At 40.7% G+C, this 21,389-nt stretch overlaps 1 protein-coding gene across 2 annotated transcripts; it reads left to right on the top strand.

The window, feature by feature from the left end:
* The first annotated feature begins 6,765 nt into the window (after nt 1–6,765).
* MKRN1 (makorin ring finger protein 1) lies at nt 6,766–20,561 on the top strand. Of its 2 annotated transcripts, none has more exons than XM_042050578.1 (8): nt 6,766–6,910; nt 11,379–11,605; nt 14,283–14,423; nt 16,237–16,463; nt 16,943–17,157; nt 17,845–17,955; nt 18,398–18,536; nt 18,955–20,561. In XM_042050578.1, exons 1-8 carry the CDS (start codon nt 6,789–6,791, stop codon nt 19,165–19,167), a joined length of 1,395 nt encoding a protein of 464 aa, XP_041906512.1. In that variant the 5' UTR covers nt 6,766–6,788; the 3' UTR covers nt 19,168–20,561. The 2 variants fall into 2 exon arrangements, with proteins under 2 accessions (XP_041906512.1, XP_041906513.1); XM_042050579.1 differs by having other exon boundaries at nt 6,782–6,910; nt 18,398–18,512.
* Nucleotides 20,562–21,389: the final 828 nt, after the last annotated feature.

Below are 21,389 nucleotides of genomic sequence, written 5' to 3'. Positions count from 1 at the left end.
CCGGGCCCGCCGGTGGGGGCGGTGCGGCCCGCGGGCTTTCTGCAGCCGAGGCCTCGTGCGAGGGTGTTCTGCGGCCTAGCGCCTGCGGCTGCCGCGCCGGGGCGCCGGGAGCGTTCCCGTCGCCTCGCAGGGAGCCCTGGGCCGCTCTGCATTGTGCGCGAACGGGCCCGGGGTGGTCGGCGCGAAGGACGCCGTGTAAAAGGAAGTCCTGCAGCCGCGTTCCGCAAAGCGCGACAAAGCAGGAAATGCAGCGTAATTTAAATGCTTGTGCGTTTCAATCGAAATTTAAAATTGGGAATTCATTCGTGATTGATATAGGGAAAACCACTCATTAAGCCGGAGAACAGGAATAAGTCAGGACATGTTGCAAAATGTTCGAAGTGGCTCTGCCTGTGTCACATCGAGATTCTGTGTGCTGCGTCATTTCCTATCTGTGTTTTGCCTTAAACTATATTTCTGATAAATCTTCTCTCTGGGGTTATGCAAGCCGAACTGCGTGTTTTAAAGCTTGCCAGATGGACTATTTTTAAACCTACACTGCTGGTCGGTTGGCAAGCAGAAAGGAATTTAAAACAGTTTTGTGAACGTAGACATATATTAGTTAATATAAAAGCAAGGGATAATCCAAGATTAACATCGAGGAGCGTCTCCTGATTTTTTAAAATGTACTTATTTAAATAAATTTTTAAAAAATTAAATTACATTTAACATGTTTCTGGGCAAATGAATTCCAAGTCACTTGGAAGCAAAAAGGAGCATCCCTTGATTAGGAAGGAAGAGGCTCCCGATCTTGATGGAGTGTTTTTTATATCTCTTCTGCTTGTTTTTTCCCCCCATTTGTTCCAGTGGCAAATTGCAGCAGCAGCATGAGGAACCGCTGCTCGGCTTTCGCAGGGAGCTCGCTCGCTGTGTCTGTTTCACGTGCCCTGCAGTGTTGAAAGCGTCCCTGTTCGCTGTTGCCCCACATTTATTTTGGCTAATGCCCAGCTAACTGCATCCCTTTGGGAAGCGCCGTTTGGCAGTGCTCTCGGGCTGCTGCTGCAGGCAGAGAGTTTCGCCTGCGAATCCCCGGGTTAATGTTTGATGCCGGTGATGAGGAAATGACCGGGAGCCGTGCTTAGCTCAGCTTTAAGTGAGGCGCAAGGTCAGTGCTCGCTCTATTTAACTTTGCCTCGTAATTTCTAGAGATCGAAAGGCTCAATTAGGCAAATTGGATTCGTGAGACAGAATAGGTATAGATGCAGGATCGATTTACCGAAGACAGTGACTGCCGTAGTACAGATGCAGTCAAGTTCACCAGTGTCCTGCAGTGCAGAGAGTCTAGGGAATAAATTTATTTGCAAACACTCAGGCCGAGTGGGAAGCTAAAGCTACTCTTTTGTAATGGTTAATGTGCTTTAATGTGAGCTTAAACAATGGGATCTTGGCCTTGGATCTAATGAACGTCTCCATTCTTTGTTCTCTTAGGCTAATCTTGCTAGTTATCCCATTGCTTGCTTTATTAATTTTTATGGGAGCATTCAAGTTAGAGGGAGAATAGCTTTACTCAGGCTTTAAAGTGAAATTAGCAATTTTGGCTTGCCCTTCTGGGAACCTGTGATAAAAGTTTTGGATTTCTAGGTTTGGTTTCGATAGGACATGTTCATATTCAAGAAGATAAGTTTTTTGCTATTAAATTTTGTTTTACCTTTATAAATGAGCGGGAGGATTTAACAGTGAGATAAAGGAATTAAATTTCAAAACGAAGGTTTTTAGTGTAGGAGGTAGAGCAGTTTCTCTTTGAGTAATGCTGCACAATTCTTTTTGTTCGCAGGCTTTTTTAGTTGAATCATCATATGGGTGACAGTAAATGCTGCCTCAAAAACTTTTGGGAGATAGTCCCCTCAGTCTAAGGAGCTAGCATGTGATGGCTGGTGCAGAAATAACTGCTGTTTTATCGGAACTGGAAGGTTTAGAATTGGTAGCATAAGTTCTTGCTGCTCCTTTGAATGTCTGATATGATAAATAGGTTGGTTAATGAGTTTTAATACACCAGTGTGGTATCCTTGGGATGGATGATTAACATCTCAGAGTGAGAGACACAGTGACTAAGATGAAGGACTTCGATTTCTCCTACACGTACAGTTTTGCTGCTGTTACCCTTCTCCTTTTCTTGCAACTAAAGTTTAGAAGTCTTAGGGTGAAATATAGGAAATCATGTTCCCTAAGAGATGATGAAAATAAGTTGGGTTTTTTTTTACTTTTGTGGTTTAGCAGTTTCAAGGCTTGCATTTTGTAAAAATTTATACCATTTTCATCTAGAATAAATAGCAGGGGAACAAAGCTAATTCCAAATTAGTTTAATGTTACAATCTTTTTCTTACTGATATATTTGAAATAAGAAAAAGAATGGTGGTCCTTACCAAGTTCCTCAGTCCTTCCAGTTCACATGGCTACATGGTTTTATGGAGCAGTGCTATAGCCAACCTTTTTTTTCCAAAGGCTTGACAATGTTTGTTCTGTGCTTGTGTTTTCCAGATGTCATGCGACATTAAAAGTCATCAAGTTGACGTAAACAAATAACATTTCATTTATTTGTTTGAGAACTGAATGTAAATAAAACCCATAGTGACTAAGTGGTGTATTTTAAGAGCTGTCTATGTGTTTGTACCTTAGCTGTTTTTCCTGAAAACCTGGGTCAGGTATTTTTTTTTCTTTTCATGTGAAGAATGTGCATCAGTAAAGTAATGCCACCTTAATTCAGTGCAGCACCAGGGTGTAGGGCACAAACCTCCTGGTAGCCTGCCTGGATTTCATGGCTGCTCTGGTCTGCATCTCCTGATAACTTCTGAAGGAGGTTATGGAGAAGGAACAAGGAGCTAAATGCTATTAAGATCAACTTTTTTTCCCCCTTTTTTCTTCAGGTTATTGACTCCAGCAGAATTTCATTAGCCAGTAATGTGGCTGAATGCCCACGAGCTGTGCTAGAGCAGTGTGCTTAGCCTCCTCTTTCCTGCTACCGTCTTCCCAGGAATTCTCGGTCTCTGTATGGCACCTGAAGAAGCTAATGAGTGCAGATGGCTGTTATCCTGAGCTTCCCCATCTGCCAGTCATGGCAGTGTCATGGGTTTCGAAGGAGGTTTGCTGTTGGGTTGGGTGTAACATTCCTACTTAGCTGAACCAGTAGTTTGATAAACAAATTAACATTACCTGAAAGCAGAAACCTGAAGTAAAGAAGAGAACCCATCTGAATAAGGAAACCCATTGCAAGCTTCCTAAGCTCTAGAAGGAAGCATTGCCTATTGAGAAATACCCATGAAAATCAGGATATGCTATTTTGATCAAGGCATTCATAACTAGACACGTGTTGAACCTTTTTCAGTGATAAAATGCCAGTGCAGGCAATTATTAATTTTGTCTGGTTGTTCCATGTGTTGGTGTCACTCATGTCTTGTACAATCATGCAGTGAACTGAGCTGGGGAAATGATCTGGACTTAGACCCTGATGAGTTCTCTGGTCTGGTTCCCCAAGCAACTTAACCAAATTACACTCGTATATTTGAATTGGAAGGACAGAGAGCCCTGCCAGAATAAGTGCTTTTTTGGATGACAGCATCACAGAGGCTCAGTGAAAATCCAGTTATATACTTGTCTTGATCTAGTTTTATTTTTTCAGATGAAGTTACATGTGTTCTCTAACTACTTGACCAAATGCAAATTTCAGATGTCCTTCTACATGTTGCTGTAAAAGGCAGATAACTCATATTTCTCAGTTTTAAGGATGCTTTCTTCCTATAACCAGAATGAAGAGGGTGGTATCACTGTTGAGTAGGGTTAAATTGAATACTCTGCGTGTGTAAAGATGCTCTCCAAAATAAATTTCATTATCTTTTCCCAAAAATAATGCACTCTGTTTATTTTTTTACATGGCCAAAGTATGTTTTAGCCTAACACTGCAATTTGACATGTAAAGTGTTAAATTCTTTGTGACCTTAAAGTAAAAATCTTACCTCTCAGTGAGGAGGAGGGTTGTGGAGGAAGTTGGGGTGTAATCCTAAGACAAATACATTTTTTTCCCCTCCCACTCCAGCCTTCTTGTTCAAATAATGTTAAGTTTGCTGTATAGGATCGATGGCCTTTAAAAGTGATGTGTGAATTAGAGCCTGGGAGTGTTTTATGTTTATTTTTTTCCTTTTATAGCCTACTATTTCAATATAATAAATTATGACAACTTTTAGAATTGTGCAGAATCTGTATTTGCAGAGGATTTTTTAACATAAACTGGGAAGGAAGGAAAGGGATTTGGAGCTTCATTTTCCCTATCAAGCAGTGGGAGAATCTCATTTTGGGGCTTAGGTACTTAACGTAAGTCGTGTTGACCAAATAGTTTCTGTCAGATGTCCTCACTTCAGGCAGGTACCTTTCTGTCAGTCACTTACTTCAGCTGTAGTGGTGTCCCAACACTTTGTTGGCTCAAGGAGCAGAGTGGCTGTGCAGGGTGGTTGGGCAGTGATCTGATCCAGATTAAAAATAACCGTGGGGGCAGCAAAAGGAATGTCAGGTTCCATTGCAGCCATTTCCTGGTCTGTGTCAGCGGGTGGCTGCGAAGTTGCTGCCCCAGCACATGGGGAAGTGATGCTGTGTGGAAGTAAGCAAAGGGTGGAGACAGCATTTGTTGAAGAACAAACGTTAAACAAACTGCGTTCTTTTCTTTTACCCTCTTGGTGCAACTCCCACTTCTTGAAAGCAATTGAGCCAGAAATTCCAGTTATATTCTGGTTCCATTACTTCATGGGTGGTTGGGTTTTGTTTTGGGGTTTTTTTTATGTGTGTTTGGGGAGGAGGGGGATTCAGTAGGGGTTTTTTCAGTTGGTTTTGGTTTGGTTTTTTTTCTTGCTTTTGAGGTGGGTCTTTGTAGGTGGGTTAAGCTGTTGGGTGGGTGGGGGGGTTGTGGGTGTGACTTTTGGGGGTTTTTGTGTGGTTTTTGTTCACAGTGGAGAGTGCTGGTTGTATAGCAGGGATGGGTCTTGTTCTGTTTCTGCAACACGCTGCTCCTGGTGTGTGCTGGCATAGCTGTTTGTGCTGCCGCCTGACCCCGCAGAGCCTCATCTGGGTCTTACAGTGCTTATTTTTTATGTAGGATCGCATTTCTTACCTGGTTAATATGTGTCTACAGGGTACAGACAGGGGATTTGGAGAGTGAATTTGAGTGTGAATTGCAGCCTGATGGCAAGTGTCAGCTTGTGGTCTGTAAAGCTAGTTTAGATTTTTTTTTTATTCGTAGTATGTTGAATACACTGTTAGTATTGCACATGGAGGGTTATCAGCTCTTTAAACACTCAGCAGCCTCAGGTTTTAATATTTCCTTAAAACTGGATTGCAGGGGTAGCTCTGCTTATGTCACTTGGTGCGTTGTTCACTGGCTTTATCTGACTTCTTAAAAGTACAGTAGACTAAGTAGCTCTGTAGGAGTGCGTGCAGTTCAACATCTTAGCACCTTTCCTGGCCAGGAATATCAACTTGAATGTACTGCTTTGTGAAGAGTTGTCCTAATCTTAGTTGTGGCTGCTGAAAGATGATCCCTGTGTCTCTTGTGCTGGCTGTGAGGCTGCACTCAGCTGCTTGGAGGGCCCTGGTTCTGCTGACTGCGCAAAGTGCTGGAAGTGTGCAACAGGAGGAGGGCAGGACTGCCCCATTCAGCAGCAGCGTGGGCTTAGATGGGTATAATCTGCTTCTCAGCCTTCCCTCAAGTGGTGTTTTGTATGAGACCTAAATCCTCACAAGTTTTCTTGTTTACTAGGTCTTCATATTTCCAGTGAGTTCAGAGTTTGCAACTTGGTACCTGGGGGCAGTGTGGCTTCTTTCTAAACTGAAGTGTTGGTAAACGTTTATGGATTCAGTTTTTACACAGGATTTTTTTTCCCCTTTTTTCTTGGCTAATACTTTTATGTGGATTGGGAAAGGTGTACCTGAACTTTTACTTTCAGTTGTGGTTTTGATGTGAATGTACTGAATCTGAACAATTATGGTGCATTAAATTCCAAGAAGCTTGTTCTTCTAGGTTAAAAATTTTAAAAAAATTGAAAACTACTCTTCAGTTTTCTTGAATAACTGAATTGAAGATGCTAAATTAAGCATGTGCTATTTGACATACAAAAATTGATCAAACTGTCCTCAAAAGCTTTGAAACTGTCCACGTTTTTCAAGACAAGCAGGACAGTGTTGAAGCAGGGTGCTTTGATTATTGATTTGGCTCCTATTGCAGAACTAATGTGTGTGTTTTGTCAGATGTAATTATCCATCATAAACATGTTTTGCATTCTTGGAGAGGAAATCACATTTGATTGAATTATTTATGAATCCAGAATATATTTAAGGTCTTGGGCGATTTAGGGTGTGTCTGGGTTTGATTCTTGTATTCACTGGAGAGTTTCTGTAAGGTTTTTTCTTGTGTCAGAACTTAGGGCCTACAAGTAAAACTTAGTGCCCATCTACTTGGTCCAAGACTCTTTCCTCTTCGTGTCCTAGCCCAGGAGAACTTTGCTTTACAAGTTTGGTTTTTTTCCGCCAGGCTTTTGTAAGAGCAAGTCCCTAAATGTGCAGCACAGTTCATTGGAGTAGCTGAGTCTTCATCTTTCCTCAGATGTTCTTATTTTTATGGTTATACTGGGGCAGGGTCCCATGAGTCTTTAGTGCTGTTCTTAATGCAGCATACCTTGATTTATAGAATAACAGGATCATCCAAATACTTTGTTTACAATTTCAGTGCTTCTCCTTAAGCCACCATTTTCTTCTCTTACAGGTACTTCATGCATGGAGTCTGCAAGGAAGGAGACAACTGCCGCTACTCCCATGACCTCTCCACCAGTCAGTCTGCCATGGTGTGCAGGTATTACCAGCGAGGATGCTGTGCTTATGGAGATCATTGCAGGTAAAGAAATGCCCCAGGCCATCCTGCAGGAGTCTTTTCACTGTATTTCTGAGTAAAGAGCTCAGGGAAAACCAGTAAATCTTAGTGTTTTCCTCTTTTGTTGACACTTCAAAAATTTATAAGAATAGCTTTTCACAGACTGTCTTCTCTTGGTAAATACCAGTGTTTGCTATGCAAATAAATGGTTAATAAATAAATTGGTTAATAAATAGACTGGTTTTCATAAAAGTGATAGTTGTCAGGGCATGGAGTTTTATTTTTCATTAATAACATGAGTTGATTAACTGAAATCTGAGACTACATTCAGACTAGCTGAATAGATGAAACTGAGTTACACTATTTAAGTGATCATAATAGCCTGAACAGGTAGGAATTTATTTATTTTCCTGGTGTTGTCTCTTGAGGAATTGGTACTCTGACACTGGAACTACCATTTTGGAAAAATAACTGGAATTTGTCATGTAAGTTCTAAAATGTTGCCCATACAAAATAGCTTTACTTTATGAAAACATATTATGAATTAATCTATACCCCTGAAATTATAATTAAAAAATTGTGAGGAAAGAAAACACATACTTTCCTGGTGGAGCAAAGCTTCACAAGGGCTTGGGAATGTTTGTATCATCATACATTCATTTTATTAAAACTTGTCAGAAGTTTTAACATTCTGTCTTACTGCAGGTCTAATTTATGATTAAACATTTGCATCATGATTTTATATGGTAATTCATAGTTGGCTTTGCTTTCATTTTAATGAAGGATTGCTACGTGTAAGAAAGATAACAAAGAAAACCTCTCTGTAGTCTTGTATTTGCTAGTGTTGTTTTTTTGGTCACGTAGTTCAGTGGTCTTCAAACTTCAGATCATGCACCCCATCAGCTCAAGGTTTTTGAGCTCCCACCAACATGCATATTTATTTATAGTTTACATATATATATATACATCTACATCTACTACTGTACTAATGTTATATACATTATAAAACATTATTAAAAATCAGAATTTTAAGAAGGGTGTATTAAAGGTGAAATGAAAAATATTTAATAAGAATTTTATGAATAGTTCAAAACTATCTTTACTGTCACTAAAAGCCTTCTTAATATTTTTTTTACTGACAGTAATGTTGATTCAGTGGCCTTCCTTATTTTTTTTAAAATCTCAGTGTAACATTTTGTTAAACAGTTATTTGAAGGTCTCATTCTAAGTTCAGTTTATTTCAGTCCTTGGTTTTAATGATGGTAGTAGCTGAAAAAGATCTTTCACAAAGCTGTGCAGATCCAAAAGGAAGTGTATTGTTGGCTGCATGAACTAATGTGTGATAAATTTAGCTAGTAAGTTTCCACCTTCCCTGATGTCAATCAGCTGCTAGGGCAGATTAACTGGAAGGTGTTGCATTTTTATATTTTTAGCAAATGGGTTCAAAATACACTGGAATTCTGAATTTGAAATATTTTTAAACATGTTAGAGAAATCACTTTCCAAGTTTTTAAAGTGTACAAGATATGAAAGGTTTTTCGTAGTTGACACATTTGGGTAGTTTTTGGCAATAAAATCATATAATGGTGGAAATACTGAATTTTCAAAATGTTGTCTCCATACCACAAATTTCCTTCAAAAATCAGTTTTCTGTTCATAGAACGACTTTTTCTTGGAGGGACAGTTTGAATGTGGTTGAGTTTGGTTCATTTGGATTTGTTGGGGTTTTTTTTAATATCTGCTTAGCAGCATACTGCTGGCAGTGACTTTTCATCACAGAAAAGGGCAGCACATTTGGACCACTTGGCTTTGTGAAATGAATGTGCATAACTCATTTGTGATGCTTTTTAAGTGCTTTACCATGAGATAATCAGCAAACCTCTGTGTGGTACAGAAGATTTTCCTGGTGGCTCTCCATCTTATAACTGGGGTAAACATTTGACTGATTAAAAGTCTATATTGATGACATTCTCTTGGGTGCTTCTGGATCCATCTTTGCTACAATATCTTGCCTATGAGTGATGCAGTGATGATTTTCTGGTGGTGTGCTATCCTTGTAACCTTACCCTGGAATCTCTTTTTGTGATCAGAGCAGCTGCTCCTTCAGTGATTTTCCTAGCACAGTTTTTCCATAAAGCATTGTTTTTATTCAAGTAGTTGTCTACTGTTGAGAATATATCTCCTCCAGTGAATCTTTTTGTCTTTATTAAAGAAGCAATTTGTTGAGAATGTTTCTCTTCTGGTGCATATTTTCCTTGGTGTCTCATAAAAAGTAGTTCAGCATTGAAACAGAATCTAGCAAGTATCATAAGCTGAGACATGTGAAAAACATCTGTACTTTTCCTTCTGCCATACAGCAAACTTCCCACACTGCAAAATTTGTTCTACTACTTGTTTTTTCAAATCTCTAGCAATGTTTTCTGTGTTTCCCAACAGTATTTGCTGACAAAGGAATGTGTTTTACTTTGTCACCATATTGTTTTCCATGAGTTATTCAGTCATTTTTACCACAGCAGGAAGAAAAAGTTGACCAGTGGCATATGGTTTTTTGTCTTTCATTGTTATGTAACAAGCCTCAAAAGAGGCTTCTAAACTCTTATTATGAAGTTCTGCAAAGTACTGGATTGAGTGTTACATGACTTGAAACATCTTGGAAAAAATTGTGGAGGTTTGTCTTTGTGTTCTGGATGTTTTGATTTTCAATGTCTTGCTACTGGAGATGGCTTCCTACTTTCAGTAGCTAATATCTCAAGGTACAGTATACACTGAGGGCATGGTTCTTCATTAATAGTAGTGGATGTAAATCCATATTTCAGATTGCCTTCTTGGTAATCTTGATTTATTCTGTGGTTCCCCTCCCCCTGAGTTCAAGATCTGATTAGGTTGGCATTGTTTTACTTTGGAGTGTGACTGATGAGGAGCTTGTAGTAGGCGTAGAAATGTTAGCTCTGACATTTTCTTGTTGGCTTTTGCTCACATTATCAGTGTTGTCACCAGCCCACAGTTGCAGGCATCTTTTCAAGCCACTTGTTCACTTTGTCAGGGTTAGTTTAGGTACAACAAGATCAGATAATCTGTTGATTCATTAAGTGGGTACAAGCAAACTGCAATATGTCACAATATGCTGAAAGTGAGCAGACAAGGGGGGTGCCACTGTCGACCCACTGGGTGATGGAACACCTGCTCCTTCAGGGCACCTCACACGTACCACACATGGGCACTCTGGCGTATGGACTGTGAGGACACTGCCATCAACATGGATCATAATAATAATAATAATAATTTATTGTATTTTTTAAGGGGAAGAAACCCACTAAGTTGTATTTTCTTCCTGCACCCCAGTGGGTTGCCTTGGGCACCTCGTATGGTGGACACACATCTGAGGCCACAGATGTACAGATCTGAAGGCTTGAATTTTAAATTTGTGCTTTATAGGATTAGGATTTCCAAGCTGACATTTGGTTGGGAGCACCTCTTTAATATGCAAGAGCTGGGACACTTCATTGTTTCTAATCTGACACAAGCTAAATGAATCACAGTCACATCAAACTTCTGTATGATCTCAAAAAATTACCTCCCGTTGTCCTTGAAATTAGTCAGCAAATATCTAAGTCTACAACAGTATATTTGTAATTTATTTTTCCCATGTAGCCCCCTAGTTGCTGGAAGACAGATTTTTGAGGGAAATGGTGCCTTCCTGCTTACTGTGGGTGGTAGGGCTCAAAGTGTTCTGATTATCATATTCCACAATGAGCTGAAAGAGGCATTAGAAACAAGTGCTCAAATTCAGTGTAAGATCTGCATGAGGCAAGATGCTTAGACACAGGAAGAGAGTCATTTATATTGGTGGGGATCTCTGAATCTGTGCCAGCAGAGGCCAGGTTGCCCAAGGCATTGTCCAGTCAAGTTCTGAATATCTGCAACCACGAAGACTATGCACCCATTCTAGTGTTTAACTACTCTTACAGCAATTTTTTTTCCTGATATCCATACCTGTAACTTCCCATTTTGGACTGATGTCTACTGACTGTCAGCCTATCACTGCCCCTCTTCGAAGACTCTGGCTGATCTTTCCTGTGGCTTCCCATGAGATAGTTGGAGACAGCAGTGTCTGTCCTTAGTCTTCTCTTTATACAGCTGAACAAATTCATTTTTCTCATTCAGTAATACTGTACATGTGCAATAGGTACCTGACCGCTTTGGGACATATTTGAAGCTTGTTCTGTGTAAGTTAAGTAAGAATTGTGTACACTGCTCTTTTTTTCTCCAAAATTTCAGAGTACCTTGTGTTTCTTTGAGCAGTGCTGACATATTGCACAAGTGGAAGCATATCTCTATAAGGGGTCATCAGTGTCTTTCTCTTCCAAGCCATTCTGGATCCTCCTTGCACACAGCATGTTTACATCTTCCTTAGTTTATTTTCAGTACATGGGGCTGCTGTCTGGAGGTATTTTTTTGTGGAAAGTTGACACGATGTGTTTTAACTTTTCAGGTATGAACATACCAAGCCTCTAATACAAGAAGAAGTGGCTGATGTGAATCCAGAGGTGGAAATCTATCCATCAGTGTCCTCAGACTTTGCATCGCTCCCTGAAACAGTTGAAGAATTTATTGCTGAGGTAGAAGATGAAAATACGGATCTGGCAGCAGCAGGAGTAGGGGCTGAAGACTGGGTGAATGCAGTGGAGTTTGTCCCTGGGCAGCCGTACTGTGGACGTGGTAAGCTGATCATGGGAAAACAGTGAATTCCCATCACGGCTCAACAGTTTCTGTGTAGTGCATTTATTTTCAGGCTTTTGAGTACAGCTGTTCATATTTATTGATCAGTTCAAGTGAGCTTAGATTTTCCCACATGAGTAGTCGGACTGACTGTTCCATTCTGAAACCAGATAGATGTATTTCATTACACTCTCTGCATGACTGGCTTTCTCTTGCTATGTTTCAGAGTGACTTGAGAATCTCCTTAGAGGTTTAGTTTGCCTATGGGATGGGAGACGAAGTTACTGGTCATGCAATTAATATTGCTACTCTGGAGAGATAATCTGCTGCCTTTGTGTTTTGGGGTTGGGTGATTTGGTTTGGGGTGGTTTTGCAGTCTTGTAAAGGTTTTTCAGTGGAGATACAGGTTCCTGTAGAAGGAATTGAAGCCTAATGCTTACTTTTATGAATCCTGTGGCCAGAGGCTGAAAATGATTTATTCTAGTTACCTTTCTGGAACTCAGCTTTCTAATACTGTGACATAACGAGCTATTTCTAATAGCTCATTATGAGAATGAGACTGAAGAAGCTCATTGAATGGGACCAGACTGTTTGAGTAGCATACTTGTCATCTGTTTTTCCTGCCGAAGGATAAGAGAGTCTTAAAATTTAAGTGAAAAGTAGGCTGAAGGTGTTCACTTTACCATAATTTCTAATATTTGTCTCTCTAAGGCCATGAGTACTTACATAATTGTTTGAATTGAAAATGGACACCTTGCATCCAGAAGAGTTTGAAGCAGTCAGAGTGCTCAGATTGTACTACTTTGTCTCCACAGCACTGCTCAGATTCTCAGGTTTGAAAAGAGAATGACCTCAGTGTTACAGGGTGCTGCTTGGAGCCTCCTGCCTTCCAATTTGAGGAGGGTGAAGAGAAATGGTCTAGTGTTGTTGAGAAGTTTGATGATGGAATTATATAATAGATCTGTGACTGGAGTATATCCCAAAGGAATGAAAACTTGACCACTACCTGTTAATGTGCCACCTTACTGTCATAAAAGATACAGCTTCTGTGCTTGTTGAGACAAAGGATTTTTGAAAATATTTTAATCAGAATATATTAGTTTAGATTGGAAGGAACCTCTGGACTTGATCGAGTTAATTTCCTGCTTAAAGGTTGCCAGGGCCTTTGTTCAGCTGAATCTCTATCCTCAGAGATGTTCAAAGGGCCATAACCTCTGGGTATCCTTTGCAGTGTTTGACTTCTTTCACAAAGAAAGCCTGTTTCCTAGTATGTAATTGGATTTTTCCCTGCCTCAGCTTGCCGTCTGTCTCTTGTCATGTGCACATCTGAGAAGAGTCAGTCTCTTTTCTTGGGCTTCAGCCACATTAATGACTGGCTGGCCCTCCACTGGAATCAGTTCATTGCTAGTTTGAACAGCCAGAGATCTTTTAAATACACACAGTCCTTACAGAAGAGCTGGTGCTTCTTCCTGAAGTCTAGGTAATTCATTATACTGTTAACTTAGTTACTAAAGCAGTTCCTTTTTCTAGGGGTTAGGCTTATTTTTCATGCAAACTTGTGCCAGATTAGGTTAAATAATGTTCTCTTGTGTGAAACTTGTTGCAAATCTCTGTTTTACAGCCTTTGAAACTTGATGTATTTTAATGTACAAGCATACTGATCTGTTTCTGTTCTGAACAGTGCTACATGAAGCTAATTCCCATGGTGACTTTAAAAAACACTTTACTTTTCGTAAGCAGCTGTTTTTGTTAAGCTACAGAAATAAAAATGTGTGCAGTGTGTTCTAGTGTATGCCTTAAAGCAGATTATTCTTGTCACATCGCTGGAGAAATGCACAGATACTTGGAAACTTCAAAATGAAACTTATTTCTCAAGGTTGCCTAGAAGCCTGTGTGTTTAAAATTGTCATACAAATGATAAAGATTCAAGGTTGCCAATCTAACTGTACATAGCTTGGACTATAATGCTCACCTTTTACCATGATTCTCTGATTTGGGACTAAACCTGGTATCTTGAAGATGACTTCAGGACCTAGCATAGAAAATAGTGATGGTTCTTCAGGTATGAAGAAATGGAAATATGACACATTTCCATACTTTTTCTGCAGCTATTGCTGCTCAATGTTCTGCAGTAATTGAGGAAGAGTAGAAAGGCAGAAATACAAGAAACACTCAACTGGGTGTCTGCTTGCTGTTAATAAAAGATTAATGTGTTTGATGCTACAAAGTGTGTCCTAAAGTGCAAGCAGGTGGTGTGTGAATCAAAGGTAACAAACCAGTTTTTCCACGAGCATGAATTTAACCCTGTTGACTGGGAAATGGGTAGTGAGAAGGTGGGGATTGAGTCCACCTACTGGTGAGCAGAGATTTGGAAAACAGCAAACAGAATCCTAGAGAACAAATGCTACTCTGAGGGATGTTGGATTGGTAACTGCTGAGACCGGGAAGCTTTCTGACTTTTTCTAATTGTGCTTTCAAAGAGGAAGTGAAACAGTAACTGATACAGTGCAGTGCATACAGAGGATATACACACTGTTCTAGCTTCACACTAAAAGAGTTTCTTCTGAATATCTAATCTATGCCCACCCTCTTTCAGATTGAATTTTAGTTTGAAACTGTTACCCTTGTGGTATTACTACATGCCTTTGTAAAAAGTCTCTCTTCATCTTTCTTTTAGGCCCCCTTCAGGTCCTGGAAGGCTGCAGTAAGGTCACCCCGGAGCCTTCTCTTCTCCAGGCCGAAGAGCCCCAACTCTCTGAGCCTTTCCTCATAGGGGAGGTGTTCGATCCCTCTAACCATCTTCATGGCCCTCAGCTAGGTAAAAAAATCTGTGACAACGTTAACTCGAGCAAACACTGGCAAATGCAACGGTTGAGGGAATAGAAACTGAATGGTAGTTGTGATTTTTGTTATGTCTTTTGGAAGTGGAGACCATGGATTTCAAATGGGAGGGCAAGTGGGATTTCAATAAGTAAGTACATATTTTCATGTTACACTGAGCTACTCAGAAGAGTATGTAGAGCCTAGTGTATGGTTTCTTGTTACTTTTCTTGGTGCTGGTTCACTGGAACTTGTTGGGAGGAAGAGGTAATGAACTTACTTTGTTTGGGAATCTCTGACTGAAAATGAGTGAGCAGGTTGCCAGGTGCCCTGTTACTTAGTTACTCACTTGCTTTGAAAAGTATGTTTCTAACAAACATTGCTCCAAGATCAGCCTGAGTGACCCCTACAATTAGAGGTGGTTCAAGAAGCAGACTTGATCTTATCTTTGAGAGCTAATACTTTTCTGCACTAATCTTCCATACTTGCATGTTCCTCAAAACTTAAGTCACAGGGAGCTGCATTGCTTTCTCTTTGTCCTAAAACTAACAGACTGATACATGCCTACTGTTATGTCCTTGCTCCATGGGGATGAAAACTGTGCGAGTGTGCAGCCTCTGATTAATTTTGAGAAGGAGTCTGTCCTTCAGTTTAGCTGATCCAAGTATGCCTTTGGTAGTTTTTGCTTGTTTCTCCAAATCTAGTGCTTGAATGGCTTCTGAAAGTTACACCTTCTTACAGCATTGATGACTTGTTACTCTTGTAACAGCTTCTGGTTGTGTAAATGAACTCCAGCTGTTGTTCTGCCTGGTGTTTACTCTGAATATAGTAATGCTTTGTGTTTATTACATCTTCAGTTTCACACTGGCTGCTTTTGTCTTGTAATTCAGTAATCATCCTACTTATGTAACAATCTCAAAAGGCTGATTTGTGGTGAGGCAGGCAAGCATGTGTTTGAGGTACAGGGAGGAAGTGTTCAGCTGTCTAAAGGGCAAAAAGATACAGATTTCAGTTCAGATTAGAATTAGGTAAGGGAATTTACTTAGGATTTTGCAAAACTGTTGGCTAGCTTAGAATGCAGTGAAAATAGCCTGAATTTCAGTTTCTTAGGTTCATGTGTCTGGTTAATTGACCAGATAGATACCTGTTTAGGACAGGCATTTTGACAAATAAGTAGAATGGAGTTAGTTTGAGAGGCGTGGACACCACTTTTCTGTCAATCCTAGAGATGCGTGGGAGTCCAGAAATGAAAGTTTGTTCAGTGTTCGGGCTAAACAAGAGTGTGTTCATTAGCCTGCACATAAATTACTGATGTGGTGTTGCCATACTAGCATTTTGTTATGCTGGATACACCTTTATTACTTCAGCTGTGTAATTTCTGGGAAAAACCTGTTAACTTTAGCTGATGTGAAAATTTTAGCTGAAGTGAAATTGATTCAGTGAGAATCAATTGAAAGCAGTGAGAGATTTGTAGCCTTATTTAATGGTTGCTGAACCAGAGTCTGTCTAACAGTGTATTTAAGCTGCTGAGGACTAGTGCGATTTTTCTAGTGTGGAGGTAGCCTGTAAATGGACCTTCCCTGACCACTAAAACTTTGATAGCTTTAATCTTGTCTGGGTTGAAGGATGAAGAAACTGGTCTTGAAATTTCTTGAGTGGGGACAATAATTTGGTTCAGGTTGAGGGTATGTGAACTTGAACTGAAATGAAGCTAAGTAGTTTCTATTATTCCGTTTGGGTAACCTGAGTGTTCTTACTCCCGGTGCTCAGAATCTGAATGTGCTGCCTACTGTTCTTAATTCTGTTCCTAGCTGCTCCTTTCTGTGCTGAAGCACCCTTGCAGGAAATGGTGATTGAAGAAGAATACGAGAAGCAGCAGGCAGATGTGGAGATGAAGAAGGAGCTGTGCCCCTACGCTGCATTAGGAGAATGTCGTTATGGAGAAAACTGCGTGTACATCCATGGGGATGTGTGTGACATGTGTGGCCTGCAGGTCTTGCATCCCATTGATGCTGCACAGCGATCTCAGCACATAAAGGTAAGCAAACAACTGTCTGGTGTTTAACAGCTGTAAGTTATTGCTTCCTAGCTCCCCTCAATCACTTGTTACTAATTCCCTTTCATTTGAAGGTGTGTGCAGGTCAGGCAGTGAATGACACTCTTGGTTGTAAACTAGACTGTTTCCTGCCAGGGCCATACTCAAAAGCAGCTGGATTTCCTTATCTGTGTTGGGAGAGCAGTCTGCTTAAAGATACTGAAGCTTTGTTCTTTGCCTAGTAAAAGTGGATGGTCTTTTAGATTGCCTTTTCATGTTTAAAAGCAGTGTCTGAAGGAAGGAATTCGAACTCTGAATTGATTGTTCCCCATTACTTGAGCAAATTTTGAGGATAAAGATTTTTTTCAGCTTAATCACACTATTTCAATATGCAAAACAGCAAAGTGAGTTTAAAAACCTGCTTAGACCTCACCAGGTGACCAGTTGTCTCTGTAGTTGTTTTCTTTGTGTCTCCTTTTCAGTCTTGCATTGAAGCTCACGAGAAGGACATGGAGCTTTCCTTTGCCGTCCAGCGTAGTAAAGACATGGTGTGCGGGATCTGCATGGAGGTGGTGTATGAGAAGGCAAATCCTAGTGAGCGCCGCTTTGGGATCCTCTCCAACTGCAGCCACACTTACTGTCTCAAGTGCATCCGCAAGTGGAGGAGTGCTAAACAGTTTGAGAGCAAGATTATAAAGTGAGGCACTTTCCCATTTCCATTGTGCTTTGTTACTGTGGAAGAACTTAGTAACTTGTGACAACTTGCAACAGACTTCCAGATGCAGACTGCACAGAGACTGCATTTAATGCATACTAACTTTTAGTTTAGGAGTGAAATAATTGTTAGGGATAACATTTACACTCTGATTTGGTTAATAAGGGTTAAGTTCGCTAAATGCAATGGTAGTAAATAACTGTTGTTTATTTAGTAGCATGTTGTCCAGTTGTTACTGTTTATGTCTTGGACACCCAGGCAGGAATCTGGAAACAGATTAACCAGTTCAGAATGTATTAAAAATGCTTAATTCATTTCTGCCTTAGAGCATTATTCAGTTGGCAAAACATTTCTCCATTTAAGCCTGTTCTAGAAAATACAGAGTTCCAATCAAATAAATATAGGAATAATACCAAAATAAATTTATTTAATTCTAAAGAAAAAGGAGTCTGTGTGAAGTGTTTTTTCAAGCTTTTCTGAGCCAAGCTGACCAGCTGCCATTGCCATTGAGTTCTTGAAGAACAGTTTAGGTTATCTTCATGTATAAGAGAGTCTAGAGTATATGAGTACAGTACCTCTTTAAGGATGGATATTTGCCATGACTTATTATATAGGAGAGAGAGCGCCCTGTAATGTGGAATTTTGCAGCACAGTCTGTTCATTTCCCAGGTCCTGCCCAGAATGCCGGATCACATCTAACTTTGTCATTCCAAGTGAGTACTGGGTGGAGGAGAAGGAAGAGAAGCAGAAACTCATTCAGAAATACAAGGAGGCAATGAGGTATGAGCAATGCAGCCTTTTATCAAACTGAGACTGCAGAGATAGACACACATGGAGAAGAAGGGTGTTGATGTAAAGTCCCTTGTCACACCTCCTTTCCACCACCGTGTGAAATGCGTCTTTACCTATCTGCCCACAGATGCATGCACACAGTCCCAAAGGTATTCCTGTGTTCTTTCACCCCGGTCTGTCCCTTCTCTACACAAAACACTGGTGGTGTAGCCATAAGACAGTCCTAGCTGATGCACTGCACACCACTGGTGTCCCTCTGCATGCATCAGTCCACACATAGTGTAATAAATAATTTCTCCATGTAGGTCTTTTACTCACAAAATACCACATGCTCCTGGTACCTGAGATCCTTGTGGGCTGCAGGTAAATGCAATTCTGGAATCTGATTGGGCTCTGCTGTCAGTAAGGCTTGCGATATTTTCCTTTCCAGCAACAAGCCGTGCAGGTATTTTGATGAAGGCCGTGGGAGCTGTCCATTTGGAGGGAACTGTTTTTACAAGCATGAATATCCTGATGGCCGCCAAGAGGAGCCACAAAGACCCAAAGTAGGAACCTCAAGTAGATACCGGGTCAGTGCTGCTGTTTAATTGCCCTTTCCATAGAGAGAGAGCAGAAGAGGGGTGTACATTATGTCCTCTGCCTTGAGAAGAGGATAGGGAAATATTGACTCTTCTTTTTTCCACTTCTAATAGACCTCTGTAATGGTGAATTTGAAGGAAGCAGTGCTCTAAAGTTTGTGAATGCTGGAGGCCAAGATGGAAAGACTAAATTTTAAAAACTTTCCTACAACATACTTGAAGTAGAAATGTTGGGTAGCATTAATAAGGGTGTGTAAGGGTAAATTCTGCTGGAGGTCAGTATCTCCCTGAAAGAGAAATGTGATTTCTTGCATGTCAGAAAGTACTCCAGGGGCACTGTCAGCCTCTGGAAAGGCTCCTGCTTTGTACCAGTTGGTTACCTGGGGACATCCTTGTGTTCCATTTGCAGGCCCAGCGGAGGAATCGGTTCTGGGAGTTCATCGAGGAGCGAGAGAATGGTGATCCCTTTGAAACCGACGAGGATGAGGTGGTGACCTTTGAGCTCGGTGAGATGTTGCTTATGCTGTTGGCAGCAGGAGGTGATGATGAGCTAACGGATTCCGAGGATGAGTGGGACTTATTTCATGATGAGCTGGAAGATTATTATGATTTGGATCTATAGCACCTGTCAGTGGAGTGTGGACTGTTGTCTTGGCTTCAGGCAGTAGCTATTACCTGTGGTGTTGTGGCAGTGCCTGTGTTTCTCCTAGGCAGGCCGATCAATTCCAGGTGCTGTTGTAATAACTTTTACCCAGGGTCTGTCTCTTTCCCTCCCCTCCTCTCCCACCCCAGGAGTGTTGTTTTTCCTCTGTTTAAACAAATAACAAGAAATAAATCTTTAAAATGTTAGTTTTTGTAAAAATAAATTTAACTGTCAAACAGTTAGCTTAGGTTTGTTGCTTCATCTGTGTACCCAACAGAGTTCACCCAGTTCCAGGGTTAAAGTGTTTACAGGACTTCCACACTCATTTTGAAGAGCCCAGATACAAAAATGAGCAGTGGCCATGCAGTGGGGATGTAAATTGGCTGATGGCCTTTATTCTGTCTTTGTACCAATATTTCTGATTTCAGGCCAGATAAAAATATTCTTTCTGGAATCAGCTCCGTTCCAGCCCCCTCATGTACACGTCTTCATTTGTGACTTTTGGTCTCTGTTTACTTGCACATTACTATTACTACTGTGTAACCAGAACCAGGTGTGAACGTTCTGGATTTTTACTGTGTTTAGCATGAAAGGAAAATGTCTTTGTGAAAGGAGAACTCTCTATGTGTATATACAGATAAATGTAGAGTTGGACCTCAAGGATGGGGAGACTCTGTGTAAGTTAAAAATAACAAAACCATCTTTCATCCCCTCTTGGTGCATGAAGTCTAGCCTCCAGTTGGACATGAAACTGGTCTAGTGGTCTCAGCCCAGACTGGGAAACGATCCTGACTATCGCTTAACTTGATAGATGGCACTCCCTTAATACACCAGCTCTCTTTCATGTGTATGATTAGGGTTGTCCAGGAGCAGAAATCCGGTTAGCCAAGGTGGGGTCAGAGGAACACCAGAGAGGACCCTTTAGCTTTATCGCTCTGTAAGTTTTAGAACTTCATGTAAACACTTAAGCCGTGAGCTTTGCTAGAAACTCGCTGTGCCTCCCAGCTGCTTTGGGGTACCTGTGCCTCTCTGCAGCTGAGATGGGCAGGTTGCCTGGTAAAGCTGTTCAGTTTATGTGAGTTACTGCTTACAAAGGCAGTCGTGCAGTTTCTGGCTGTAATTTGCATTGAGAAATTACTTTGCCACCAAAGCCCCAGCACAGGAATTTTAACCTTGCATTACATTATTGCTGTTTTTTATTGACTTGTGGATGCCCCGTGATCTGTTCTCCTGCTGCTCTTGTCCCCTAGACTGCCTCTCCTTTCACTTTTAAATGGAATGAGAAATTGTTCTGAGGTCTATAATGTATTGTTTTGCAGCTGCCTTTTGTAAGAAGCACTTTTCCCAAATAAAAAAAGTTAAAAAAAATTAAACAAGAAGTCAGTCTGTTCTTTTAAGTTTGAACTGTCTGGTTTTTAACTTATTTTTGTGTGTATTTCTGTAAATACCAAGACATTTATGTCACTTATTCTTAACTCCTGCAGAGCCATGTTATGCTTAATACAGGATTCTAGCATTGTTAGAGCCTTTCCAGCAAAGAGCCTGTAATGCAAGGGACACATTCTGAACAGACAGCTGAGACAGCTGATATATTGAAGGAATATCTGGGGCCATTAGTAAGAACAGACATGTCTTGCTTTCTCAGAAGTAAGTTCTACACTATTGTGTTCATTCTGTTTGCACTGAACAAAGCCAGCTGCAGGATATACCCTTATCCATAGTTTTGTATCATAATGCTGTTTGGACAGCAAATCCAAGCACTGCTACAGGCAACTTCCTGAGGCTCCACGTGCTTGAAGTCTGTGTGTGTTCAGATAGAAGCATTTTTCTGCAGAAATACACGAAGGTGGAATTAAACTGCTGGAAGCATACTCAGATGCTGGGGGATATGATTAAAAAAAGTTTAAGTGAGCAGAGTAAAAGCCTTCCTGCCCTACATTGTGAACATTAGTTTTTACATCCTATTGGAAAGTTTGATTCAAATGTGAGTTTGTAACAAAGCTGTGTTCTGATGGAAAAAGATAATGAACTTACCAGCCAGAGCACACATGTGAGCTTGCTTTCCTAAGGGGTCAGGAGGGTATGCTTTACTCTCTGCCTGGCTGTACATGTGGCACTGTGGTGGCTGCTGCTCCCGAAGCTTCTTCCTGTACGTGTTAGAGAGGAGGCTGAGAATACCCAGATGAGTGATTTGCTTTGGT

Source organism: Corvus kubaryi, unplaced genomic scaffold (genome assembly GCF_017639235.1).
Source record: "Corvus kubaryi isolate FWS band 111438036 unplaced genomic scaffold, C.kubaryi_AGA036_p1.0 74, whole genome shotgun sequence".
Classification (NCBI taxonomy): domain Eukaryota; kingdom Metazoa; phylum Chordata; class Aves; order Passeriformes; family Corvidae; genus Corvus; species Corvus kubaryi.
The sequence above is the reverse complement of the archived record's forward strand: the minus strand, read 5'-3'. Positions and strand labels throughout refer to the sequence as shown.